Raw genomic sequence first — 13,410 nt, 5'->3', positions numbered from 1 at the left:
CCAGGTAGAATGATTTATTATCAAGCATTGGTCACATAGTGGTCAAAGTAGATGCAATCAGCAGGAAGCTTCAGTCACACTCGGCATCAATGTGTTTCCCGAGTTGGAATCTGATAAAACGTCGTCAGGTCCAACAGCTCAAAACACCATAGCTACTACAGTGGGCCAACCAAAAAGGTGGAATCCACATTGTGCCGACTCAGCTGGCTTCTCCTACAGCAGCCATGAAGCAGCGCAAAAAGCAATATGCTGTGAGTCCAAGAAATATGCTCACCCTGAAAGGATAGGTGTTATGACCCATGCGCACTTTTTTAAAGCCAACAGGTGTTTTGATGGGCTTGAAGACTTGCACAATCAGTACAGCTTCTCCGCTGGGCACCGCTTCCTCCTTGGGGAACTTGCCTCTAATTTGTTCCCCCTCCCATGCCAAGTTCTTGAGGCAAAAAAGAAACAAAAATAAAAGAAAACCCGTGAAAATAAAGTACAAAGTTCGTTCACATTTATTATATTAGTGACGGCTGGCTATACAAATTGAATGTCTGCTATAAACAATTACACTATTACCAGTCCTAATATAAAGAGGCCAAAGAAGAGCCGGAGGTGGAGACTTGCACGGGCTTTTGAACAAGCACTCCAAGGAACCAAGGAGTTTTGCTGAACCCAGTCAGAACCACCGTTACATAGCAGTAATGGCACTGTCAATGCACCTTAATTCAACACAAAATTTTCAATATTAAAAGCAGAAAACACACATAGAAAAATACCTTATAATAAAAGCTTTACGCTAGCTTCAATAAAGGCATATAAAGTCTATTTGCAGTAAGATACAACAAAAAATTTGCACGTTTGTTGCCCCTCAAAGAAGGCCCTCCAGCCAATGGCATCAAGCAGTTCTTATGTTATGGGTAATTCCCTAGTGTGAAATCACAGGAGTGGCAGGTGTGTTGAGGAGATATTAACTACAATATAATGACAATGGGTCAAGGGTCTCTTCTGACAACTAGGTATCTGCAGTTGCGTTCCCAAAATGCATCCGACTATAGAATCTTTGTTTACGTACCATATTTAATAGTGGGGACGTCCTGCGTATGAACTGGGTGTGCCTGGAGCGATACATCACATCTTGTTCCCGCTGATGCAGGTCTTCTTTCAATAGCCTACATAAAAGCATCAAACAGCTAGCGTTACTCCCCACTTGCAAAAACACCAAGAAAATTGTATTCATCAGTGTTTTTTTTTTTTTAAAGACATGTCAGCAGAGGTGCACATATAGCCAGTGTTACACCAGTAGTTTTCAGTCTAATAAATCATATTGGCTGAAATTGACCAAAGCCACAGGAGAACTAACTTCACGGTCTCCAGTTCAGTCTTCTCTGGAAGTCTTCTTGTGTCCAAGTTTTCTTGTCCAGAGCAAAGATAGATAAGGCTGAAAAGAAAGACAACCACAAGGAAACTATAAGAAATGCTATGCAGAGTTAAAAGTGCACCAAAGAGAATTCTGAGGGCATCTTAACTGAGGAAACTATATAGACATGCTCCAAGAATTCAAATAAGCTTCAAATTATTGGCCTTTGTATCGGATTTTGCTGTTGGAATCAGATAAGATGTCCTGGCTTCTGCCTGTCTTATATTTAACTCGCAACAAAGAAGAGGAGGAGTAGCCCAACATGTGGAGTTTGTTTTAGGTAATCTCGTGTTGCGGCTTGCTGCTTGGCTGTGTGCGGAGCAAATTCAATTCAATTTTATTACATCTGAGTTAGCATGCATTACAGCACAAACACAGAGAATATATGCAAACAATATATGAAGACGTCTGTGGCTTAGAACAATTTAATGATGTTTCGGCTGTGGGACCGGCCTTCGTCAGAAAAACATGAATGCTTAGCAACGTAATATATATAGGTTGGCGATATCAATGTGGCATGAAAATAACAAAAATTGGAATATGTAGTCCCAAAAAGGCCCCTGGTGAAGCAGTAACAAAAAACTGCAATGGGGCAAACAATGATGCGATTACGTACCGTGATTCCAGGTCAGGGGCATTCAAGAAAGTAATCAGTAAAGGCGAAATGCATGTGGCGAAATGCAAACATAGCACAATGTGATACAGAGAGAAAGAGAGAGAGAGAGAGAAATAACTTTTATTCGCACCCGTCATGAATGATGGAGAAGAAGGCTTTAGACTAAACCCCCATTCATTTCCATAACCGTGAGCCAGAATTCCTTGGGACTCGGCGATGGCCAGGGCAAGACCGATGACTTTGCGTTGCTCTTCTGCTTCGTGATTGAAAGATAAGGCCTCCCAGGATTCTACATTTCTATTCGGATCATTATAGGATGGACAGGTCCAGACCATGTGGGCTAGGTATGATATGCTATTGCAGTGAGTACAGCTAGGATTAAAGACTTCCGGATGACATCTACTGTACAATTAAAGGTTTGGAAACCCCCGGTTTGCAATTTCCTTCACGATTTCTTTCTTGCTGAGCTGTTTATCCGCTGCTGGATAGATCTTACGACTAAGCTTGTAATAAATGATTTCAGTGAACATTTTGAGTTCATCACTCGAAGGGAGAGGTTCCTTACGTAGAGGCGGCACGTCAACGGCGATCGTCCGAAAAGTGAGCACTCGGGTGATCGCAAGCGCCTTCTCGTTCCCCTCAAGGCCCTGATGAGCCGGGGACCAGATCAGTGCAGTTTGCTCGGCTGGCACTTGCGCTTCTTTCAGAAGTTTGGCTGCTGCAGCAGAGATTCTGCCCATATAGCAATTCCTAATGGCTGCCTTAGTCGCTAACTCTCTTGTACCCTTTTGCGTTATTGCTAGAGCATTGGCAACTTCTTCAGCCTCAGTTGAACTAAAGAAAAAAAAAATGCATGTACAAGAATGACGCACAGTAGCGAAAATATTTTGTATGAGATTACTGGGAAATTAACACAAATGAAAACTTGCATAGCAAAATCACATGTTTGAACATTTACATGTTTTAAGTTTACGACAGGCAGATTTTGCAATGCTTTCATTATTGTCTGACGAGGCAGCTTTAAATTTATGAATTAGGAACGATTCTCAACATAGAGAAGAATATATATATATATATGTATACATACATATATATACATACCTGGAATAGTAATGTACCGAGGTCTTTGCAAACCTACCCAAGTAACCACATATATTCGTGAACAGGCAAGCAATTATAGTTTGCTTGCCCTTCTGAACAAACTGCACTGGAATCATGACCAATCGAGCAGTGCTCAAAGTGCCAGATGCCATGAAACTCGTGTAACTGCATTACAACCTCGAATAGTAATGCGCTTTTGAGTATCAGCGCTCTCTGTGTGATTATTACATAGTAAAAATGTATTTAACTACCCCACTATCTTGCACCAAAGATAATTTATTTGTCAGGCAGAACACAAAACGAGTTAAAACTGAAACCACAGTATTTGAGAGAAAATTTGTCCAGCCAAAACTTGTTTGTATGCTGCACATCTCCAATCATGAACACCCATATATACACATATTTTGCTTTTGACTAATGGGCCAGGGAAATTCAAAGAGAATGTCACACAACTTTCCCGATTATCCTATTTTATTCTAACAACTGTTTCGGTCCAAATGTGCGAACTCATTCTCAATTGCTCCGTCCTTCTTCAGGGTAGAATTGAGAATGAGTTCGCACATTTGAGCCACTGTTAAGAGAGGGAGAGAAGCAATTCTCGCTCTCTACTACATGCCATCTTGCCAAAAGACCTTTCACATAAAAAGCTTGGTTTGGTTTCGCTTGTGGGGTTCAATGTACCAAGGCAACTTGGGCTATGAGAGATGCCGCTGTGGAGGGCTCTGGAATTTTTGACCACCAGGGGTATGTGCTGTCACATCGTCCAGCACACTGATGCCTTGCTTTTCGCCTCCATTGAAAAGCGGCCGCTGCGACCAGGATTTGATCCGCATCCTTGAGCACAGTAGCCGAGCGCACTAGCCACTGCATCACCATGGCGAGTAGAGGTATAGATGTCTACTTCTATATAAAGCATGGTAATGAGGCACTTGCAAACCACCTGGGACAACTTATGAAGCATGATTCATCTCAACAAAGCTCGCTTAGTACTGCATTAAAATGTGCGAATTGCAGCATGAAGTATATATTGTTTCAAAGTGTTTATCTGGTAAGTAAACTTGTAAGATGCCACCCGCAATATGCCTTTTCATCACATGTGTAATGTGTCCCCAGGATTAATTACCAATAAGTGTCAATGCTGCACTTTTCACTAAAAGTATTGTAGAATTATGCTGAAGAATTATGTACCAACTAGCTCAATTTTCCGCTCTAATGCAGTTCACGTGACACTGGCCCAATTATGGGGATATGTCAGTATCGATAACAGACATGACCATTTCTCTTTTTTAGAATAAGATTAGGATGGGGAGCGCATTTGGAAAGCACTCGCAGATTATGACTAGCAGCTTACCGGTATCGCTAAAGAGGAAAGTATATAACAGTTGCATCTTACCTGTACTCACCTATGGCGCTGAAACGTGGAGGCTAACCAAGAGAGTTCTACTTAAGTTGAGGACAACCCAGAGGGCTATGGAACGAAAAATGGTAGGGGTAACATTAAGAGATGGGAAGCGTGCAAAGTGGGCCAGAGAAATAACTCAAGTTACCGACATTCTAGTGGAAATTAAGAAGAAGAAATGGACATGGGCAGGACATGTAGTGCGAAGAGAGGATAACCGATGGTCGCTTAGGGTAACAAACTGGATTCCAAGGGAAGGAAAGCGTAGCAGGGGGCGGCAGAAAGTTAGGTGGGCGGATGAGATTAAGAAGTTCGCAGGGGTCAAGTGGATGCAGCTAGCACAGAACTGGGTTAAGTGGAGAAATATGGGAGAGGCCTTCGCCCTGCAGTGGGTATATCAGGCTGATGATGATGATGATGACACAGTGAGAAGCCAAACTGTGTTGTGCTGGCAGTGAAGGAGCACTCCAAGCCATATAGAAATGGCGCTGAAAACAATGCCTCAGAGTATTCAAAAATGAGACGTGGTAGCTTGTTTACGTGCTGTTTTGAACCATTTTTATTAAATGTTTGTATTTCTTCTATAGGATATGTGGCTAAAGGGGTAAAAAAATATGCAACTTCCGCTGTTTTTAAACGCCGCAACTGCATATTTTCCCATCAGAATTGCTTTTGTACAGCAATACTGTCATTGGTTTGTGTTCTTATCAATACTGCTTGTGAAAAATAGCCTGCAAACTAGCGCTCCAGAAGCAGACAGTTCACTGTTACAGGCGTTCATCATTTCCAGGCCTAATGGCTTCACAGCAGGGCACAGAGCAGCATTGAACCAACTGATTTGGTGCCCCTGCCCTGAAAAGCATTCCATTTCAATTTCCATTTGCAATGCTGTGGCATACTGTAATCATGACAAAGAGCACAAAGTGCCGTTTTAAAAACACATGGTATCCAAACAGGTGCACTCTTTGAGGTTTGTCTCAACCTGCTTGACAACAATAGTGTTAAAAGGACTGGGTTACAAAGCTCCTCCAGAAGCAAGGAAAGTCGAAGGAAGACAAATACGAACAGACCTTAGGGAAGATATCCAAAAAGCCAGGAAGTCCATTTATTCTGCTGGTGCATTCGCAACTGCTACAACGTATGTGTATATTTTTCAAAATAAAAATGTGCGAACTTTGATGAACCTTTTCCGATTCCCAGAGAAATCTTCTTGACAATATTCTGAACCCAAAATATTTCCCTCACTTGACTTAAAGGAAATATTTTCTCTCCTCTAATAAGAATGAGAAATCCATTTTCATTAGGTTCAGGTAAAGCCACTTATGTATTGAATTAGGGTTAAAAATTTAATGGTCACACCATTCCCCATTTTGTTAATGAAGGTACATTGAATTTTACACCAAAGCCTTTATACCCCTGTCACACAAGCAAATTTAATGTCATTCAAATCTAATGACATTAGCATCTAATGTCATTAGGTTCGAATGACATTCTTCATTGAATGAGTTTGGGGAAGTAATTCGCATTCGACCGTGAACCGAATGTGTACTCTTGACGCCAAATACACAGCAGAAACAAATAACGTAACAAAATATTCTGCGCACAGTGAAAGTTAAACATTATATTTCTAAAGTTTTGTTTTAGAAACTGTTAATTTAGACGTAAAGTTATTCACACTGCAGGCTCTCGTGGAATGTTATTACTCTCGGTCACAGTGGTCCAGTCATGCCAGCGACTCACGATCATTTTAGGTTCTGTGTTCCTTGGTGGCTGTTTGTCCCCGTGCATTTATTTCAGGACTATTTAAAGTTGTGACTGAGTGCCTAACAGCTTGGACATCAATTACATGCTCTACGTGTCTCCGTGCGTCTCCGCACTGTGTATATGCACTTTGCTGTGTTCAGCCATATTGTTTGTTCACATTTATTGAATTTGTGGGTAACTCAATACTTGGCTTGGATTTTTATGGCTAAAGTCCAACAACACAGCCAGAAGTAATGTCTTTCACTTGAATTATCGTACAGAAATGTTTTAATCAGCTTTAGAATGCTACACAGTGATTTCAAATGCCTTTTATGCGTACTAATGTTCCTTGAGGAGAGTATTCTTTTATAGCTGATCGTAATTATAACCACTTGCGAATGACATATATTACTGCGTAGCACCGAAAGAAACCGAATGACATTCGATGCATCGAATTACATTAAATCTGATAGTGTGACAGAGGTATTACTATACTGAAAAGGTAAAGAAAGGCCCGAGTGCAAAACTTACACCAAATTAAGAACAAAAGAATTTCAAATTATAAATATAAAAAAACTTAAAATATGTGCCGTAGGTGTTACAGTATAAAGCCAAAACCAAGATGACCCATTTACTTTACCATACCCCCTTAACAACACATGCCAATGCTATTGCGCAGTTATGCTCCTGCCATAAATATTATTGAACGGCTACACTGTTTCCCACCAAACCATGCCCTTCTGCACCCAGCAATAATTCAAAGCAGTGAAAACGCATAGCCACAAATGCAGCATACAAAGGACCAATTGTGGCCTTTGTTATGCATTGAAAATTTTGTTGCAAAAGCAGCAATTTTATTAGCTACACATGCAGTTCTATGCTTCCTTTCTATGAACCTCTTCAATGCTTTTGTGTATGGATGGTCTCTATCACTTCACACTAATGTTGCAAATCCTGTGGATCCTGTAAATCGAGACTAACAGGTACATACTGAAGTGAAACGCATGACAAATGAAAGATATTTGCAAATACCCTCTTTGCCACTGCAGACAAACTTCAGGCCATGCATGGGGATCCACAACACCCATTCAAGAGCACATCTAGGCATCACCTAGGGAAGCCATCTAGCCAATCTGAAGTCCCAATTTGTCATAATGTTCAGCAGAGCATGCATCTTCCATTACCCAGCATACTAAGCGGAAGGCTCACTACACCACAATCTGCCTAAGACTGGATTGCTAGCAGCAACTTTTTTTTCATCCTTCCATGATCATGACGAAGACAGTTTTACCAGCAAGACGATCCAACTGCAGGACAAGGCAATCCATGTACAGATTTCAAGGAATAAATGTTTAGACCACGGTAGGAAGGAAGAAAACAAACAAGCAAAGGAATTATCGACAGTACCAGTCACTTTTGCTCTGCCACCAGCATTGACGGCATGTCTACTGCTAATGAATTTCTGCTCTTTGTAACTGGCATTGGCAACAACACACAGCAACAAAAAGATAATGTGATTAAGTTGTTCATGAAAAACAGAACCATCGCTATCCATGCAGAAGCCAAGACTGCTGCTTTGCTGCCTTAGAATGATCAGCAACTGAGAATGCGAAGATATGTGTACAAAACTTTTCGAACTGCATATGGAGGAGAGTCATGTTGTGCATAAGAAATTATACACAATTTCATTTCATTGCTGTATCAAATATGGTTTCATAATTGTCTAGCAACAAAAAGGTGATCTGAAGAGCCAAACGTCCGACTGTCATTGGAGCACTATTCACTCGAAGATTGCGCAGTACCACCTTTCTCGGTGTAAAGACACCATGCATTTGTAATAGCGGCAACAACACACCACAGAGATGCCACCGGGAGCAATCAAGGCTCATAAAGCTGTCATGATCAAGGCAGCACAGGCTGCGAAGCACTGTGCACCAACCACACAGGGCTCAATAATTTTTCTTTTTGTTCGTGAACAATACTTTTACATGCGGGCCATTTATAAAAGACTGGTGCTTAATAGCAATAAATCAGCCAAACAATAGATGAATACCAGCAAATGTTCAAGAAATAATGACTTACCTATGCTTACCCCTTCATATTTTACATATAACCACAACATTCATGTAATTGATCCAGTCTTAATCACGGTCAAATAGGCAGTGCGCCCACAGTGGACCACAGTGCGAGCCCTACTTTAGTTCTCGTTGGATCAGCAGTTGCATTCCTATGTGGCTAAAGGGATGAGGGTAATAGACTAATAACTGATCTCTTTGCAGTGTCGGGAGAAGGATACGGCAACACAGTTCTTGAAAGGATCAACATTTAGACCAAACTAGTTGCATACAACTGCCGACCTTTTTTGTTAGCATGAGCGGCATGAAACCAGTGTCTTTTAGAGCTAACTGGCAAAGAATGCATGAACAATAGTGCCATGTCACTTTAATCCAGACATCTAGTTAATATGTGGTGCAGTCATGCTTAAACGGAGATGCAGGGCTAAAAATCAATTTTTACACCCCCCCCCCCCCTTCCCCCAAATACCTGTTTTTATATTTTGTTGTTTTCGATTGTGCACACAAAGAAACTTCACAACAAGTTTAGTTTTTATCTGAGCAGTAGAAAAATGAAACATTTTTCATGACAAGGGGTGCACTCACCCCCGAAAGCGCCCGTGAAACCTGATTGCAAAACGCGGCCACATAGCAGGCCAGAACTGAAAGCGGAGTCTATCCTTAAGTTAGAATGCTTATTTTTCACTCTCTCTAGCCAAAAAGGACCCGCTATCAAAAGTACAGCCGACAGGTAAAAACAGAAAGAAAAGGCAAATTTTTTGTTATGGCAATAGCAGACTGGCTGGTAAACCAAAATTGAAGCTTGGGTTGTCTAAAACGAGGCACGTAACTTCCATAAGTTCTTTTTGCACCACCACTGGGAGCCCAGCTAACCAAAGTGCTTGACAAAGTCGGGATAGAATATGGAGCCTCGACAAAGCCTCGCTTAGCAAGCAATCAAGGAGAGTATTTCATGAGCACAGACAAGGACGCTGGAAAGCTGTAAAAGAAAGTGGCAACTTGAAGCTATCGCCACAGAGTAATGTTGTGTTGAAAAGGACGCCAAACATATGTGCCAGGCCACTTTGATTTATTAATTTAGGCCCATTTGATGAGCATGTTCTGAAATCTTTGAACTCATTTTTCTCAGCGTGCACTTTTCACAGCCATTAGGAAAACTACCATTTCCAAACTCATTCACCAAAGACTGCTTTCAAGGTGGTTTCTGGACTCAAATTTAGTTGGGAACAAGATAAGGCACTTTTTGGATTCCTAATTATTTTATTCTCTAAGAAAAAGAAATCAAATATGCAACATAGAATGGCAACAAAAAAAATTAAGTTTGTTCTTAAAGTGCTCAGGTTTTTACAAAAATGTCATAAGGAACTTGCAATTGGCCTTATCCTGCACAATGAACTACCTAGAAGTTATCTAAGCATGAATGGTTAATACATCTTTATGATTCTTGAAGTGCTAGAATACCTATGGTCATTATGACAGCTACAACTTTTTGCTATTTGTAATAAGGTGTTGAAACTTCTAATATATTCTAATGAAGGAGATAAGCCAATCCTCAAACTTATCGAAATTTGTGCAACAGCTCAAAAGCTGACCCTTTGGCCCCGAATCCTCATAAAACAGAGTTGCTTATCTGCAGTGCAGTGTTTCTCAATTTGCTTTTCAAGTATGCAAGCCTGGAAAAAAAAAATGCTAGCAAGCATGTGTGATAATAATTGCACAAAAGATTTATTAAAGCCATGCCACAGATGGGAAGTATTTCAGGCTAGAATGTGTCAAGGCATATGCAAACTTTGCATTACCATTTTTTTTTTCCTTGAGTTTGTAGTGGATGGGGTGGCCGCGAAACTCCGCCCACAAAGAGAAAATGCATGCTTTTTGGTGGCGTACTCCTAGTTCTGGGAACTGCTCCCGGAATTTCGGCAGCAATCCACTCAAGATCGACTGCCTCGGTTATCGGTTAGTCTTGGTCACCACCCTTGAATTCCCACTTCAGAGTTCTTTCGACTATGTGTCTTGTTTCCTGCATCTACATATTAAAATTTTTGACTGACACACGTGGCTGTGCCATGCAGTCTCACCCGACTGACAGAATTTAATTCTCGAAGCGCGAACATGTTCGTACGTCAGTCGCGTAGCCTCGTAGCTTTCGTCGTTCAGGTTTTGCGATTCTGCCACGCCACCAACTTTACCTCAAGGCTAGAGCTAGATATCTGTCACGTCCGTGAAAGCAGACACGAGGTCGTGGACATGAATATATCATCTGCCTAGTCACGATTGCGCTGCCAGAATGCGGCAGGAATCGTCGCGTGCACGCTTCTCGCTGTCACGCCAAGCATCATGCACTGGCAATCTTTGAGCGTTGTCTTCGCTTTTCCGGCCGGGGCAACAACACGCAAATCAAATATTCCCAGTTTCACGCCGCGGTTCAGCGTCTCGGCTATCGGAGGCGACGCTGATAGACGTAGGTATCTAGTGGTGCCAGATCTCAGCGTCGACGCTGGAAATGATTCGAAGGTGGGAGCCACGCGTGGAAAGCTGCAGCACCCACCGCCACAGGCGCAACTCGTTTCCGCGGAAGCAACATTGGAAGCAAGAGCTCTTTGTCTTTCTTCCTCTTGCCTCCCCGCACCCTCCCCAGTAAGTTCCCATCGTCGCTGAAACGAACGGGGAACGACTGTTCGAACTTCCAGGATTCCTCCATGTCCTAGCTTGTAGACGCCAGCTCATACGCTGTCATGCGTTTGGTCACCCTCTCCGGCGGGCGCCGACTTGACTCCACGAAGAAACGCTGCCATGTGGACGGTGCGACAAAAATGCCACCGGACGCCGGCAGCCAACTGAAAGACGCCATTTTCGAATTCATTTCCCGCGGTCACGAACAGAAATATGGGAAATAGTCTGAATGACGATCTTTTGAGCGAGTGTGCAAGATCACGCACTTCGTTAATGGTCTTTTGAGCGAGTGTGCAAGATCACGCACTTCGTTAATGCGTCGCATTAACGAAGTGCGTGATCTTGCACACTCGCTCAAAAGATCGTCATTCAGACTATTTCCCATACGGACGCACATATTAGATTAACAAGATTTGACGTCCCAAAGCGATTTATGTTATGTTCGAAGGACGCCGTAGTGGAGGGATCCGGAAATTTTGACCACCTGGGATTAACGTGCCGACATATCACACAGTACACGACCGAGCGCCTTGCTTTTTATCTCCATCGAAGCACAGGAATTGTGTCGAATATCCAGCTAGCTAAGAGCATGGCAACTGAAGTTAAAATGAAAACATAGATTCTAGAGAAGGACAAGACCGTATTGCTAGACAAGCAACACTTGTCACCGCGATGTAAAATAAAAATTTAGAAAAATATGAACGCTGCTCACCGAAAATCTGCTTCCAAAGTTTCCAGAGCCGATTCCGTGATATTCATTGCTTCCATTATAACGTCCCTGTCATCCTCGTTGTCATATTCACCATACCCTTGTGCTTCGATAGCACGTGTCCATTTTTCCTTAAAATCTGCAACTCCTACGCGCTCGCCAATCCACTCACGAGCGTCGGGTTCGTGAACTTTGTCCATGATCTGAAAAAGAAAAAAAAAAAAAAGAGGGAAGGGGGGGGGGGTTAGGAAAGATTGCTGCAGCTAACTGTGAAATGATTCAGTTGATAGGAGCTTAATGATGTTTGCAGCTCACTTGTTGAAATCTTGCTGCTTTGAACTCGCACAGACGCTGCCGCCTCTCAGCCGTCCAACCAAACTCTGCGTGGTGCCTGCAGTGCCTGGTGGGCTCGGCTCTCTCTATGGTTCGATGAGTTGATTTAGCTATTTGTAGCAGTGTTCTACTTAGCGCTACCTGCACTTGTGTCTTTTTTTTTAAATAACAACAATATGTTTTAAAGCAAATAATTGTATTATACTGCCCGTCATCATTTATTTTTATTAGAATAGTTTAAAAGATTCGCCAACGTCCCTCTGTTCATTCATCCACGTAGTACTGGTAGTATTGCTTCCTCCTTCCATCTCCTTCTCAGGGTGCGTTCCAATTCTTAGACGTCTAGCAAGACTGCTTCGTAGACGTCTACGTAGACGTCTACAGGTTCGCGTATTGGAACGCGTCTACCTGTTTACGCCTAGCGTCACCTCGCGGCATAAAGGTTGAACTAAAAAGTTTGTACAACTATTATAACGCTGTTTTCTTTAAAGATTTACGACAATACAGGTAAAAATCACGTTTTTAACGGTTCGCCGATTTTTTGCAGCAACAATATTACATGTGTAATCGCCACAATGTAGATGGACTATTAGTAGGTTAACTTGTAGCAGACAGACTTCTCACGCAATGAGCATGCTCACGAATTGACGGAAGATAACGTTAGTCCGTTTTTCCTTTTTTTATTACTGATGCTGAAGTGTACATGCTTCTCAGATGTCTCATTCACACAGCTGTAAAAATGAAAACATGCAAAATACTGTAAACTTGAGGCGATTACGGACGAAAGGTGATAACCGGCTACAGCAAACGAAAAACTGTGCCGTTACACCTGTTGTCTGTAGTCACTAGACGAGGAAACCAAAGACAACTTGTTTTAATAATGTACAGGCACAAAAAAATCAATGCGCAACAAGTCGGCATCGTCAGGCGAGTTCGTTCTTCCGAGATTAACTGAAAATCCGCGGAAGAGTTTGCCACGGCTACTACAGCAAGATAGAAGCACACACGTGCGCTGTGCAGCAGCCGTCCTGACTCCCGGCGAGGTGCGACGAGTTCGTCGATAACATCAAGACTGAAGCAGACTGAAGAAAGTCGTCGACAAGTTAAAAAAAGAAGACCAACAGCATCCAACGCACGCTTTCCTCTTAGCGCGGTAAAAGAATCTGCAGTGCTATATCTCACGACCATAAAGACAGCTAAATTAGCCTCTAGCTAGCGCATACATTGACGTAACAACTCACGTTTGAAAGATCGTTCATTATGCATACTCCGACGTTCGCAAAGAGCACGACCACCGTACAGCTACTGCAACCACCGCACGCGCGACTCACTCAGCGCGAAACGCGCTCTGTCCGC

General features: G+C 42.4%; 1 protein-coding gene across 1 annotated transcript in view; it reads right to left on the bottom strand.

The window, feature by feature from the left end:
- LOC146207310 (snRNA-activating protein complex subunit 3-like) overlaps positions 1-12,109 on the bottom strand; it is a 35,582-nt gene extending 23,473 nt beyond the window's left edge. The window contains exons 1-5 of the mRNA XM_084585119.1: positions 12,037-12,109; positions 11,725-11,924; positions 1,349-1,426; positions 1,061-1,157; positions 275-433 (exon numbers count right to left, since the gene is read on the bottom strand). Of these exons, the coding sequence (XP_084441245.1) occupies positions 275-433; positions 1,061-1,157; positions 1,349-1,426; positions 11,725-11,921 (531 nt within the window). The 5' untranslated portion in view covers positions 11,922-11,924; positions 12,037-12,109. The remainder of the gene's footprint in view (positions 1-274; positions 434-1,060; positions 1,158-1,348; positions 1,427-11,724; positions 11,925-12,036) is intronic.
- Between the last annotated feature and the right edge of the window lie 1,301 nt (positions 12,110-13,410).

Source organism: Amblyomma maculatum, chromosome 1 (genome assembly GCF_055883805.1).
Source record: "Amblyomma maculatum isolate TAMU_Amacu chromosome 1, ASM5588380v1, whole genome shotgun sequence".
Taxonomy (NCBI): Eukaryota; Metazoa; Arthropoda; class Arachnida; order Ixodida; family Ixodidae; genus Amblyomma; species Amblyomma maculatum.
This window is presented reverse-complemented; position numbering and strand designations above follow the sequence as displayed.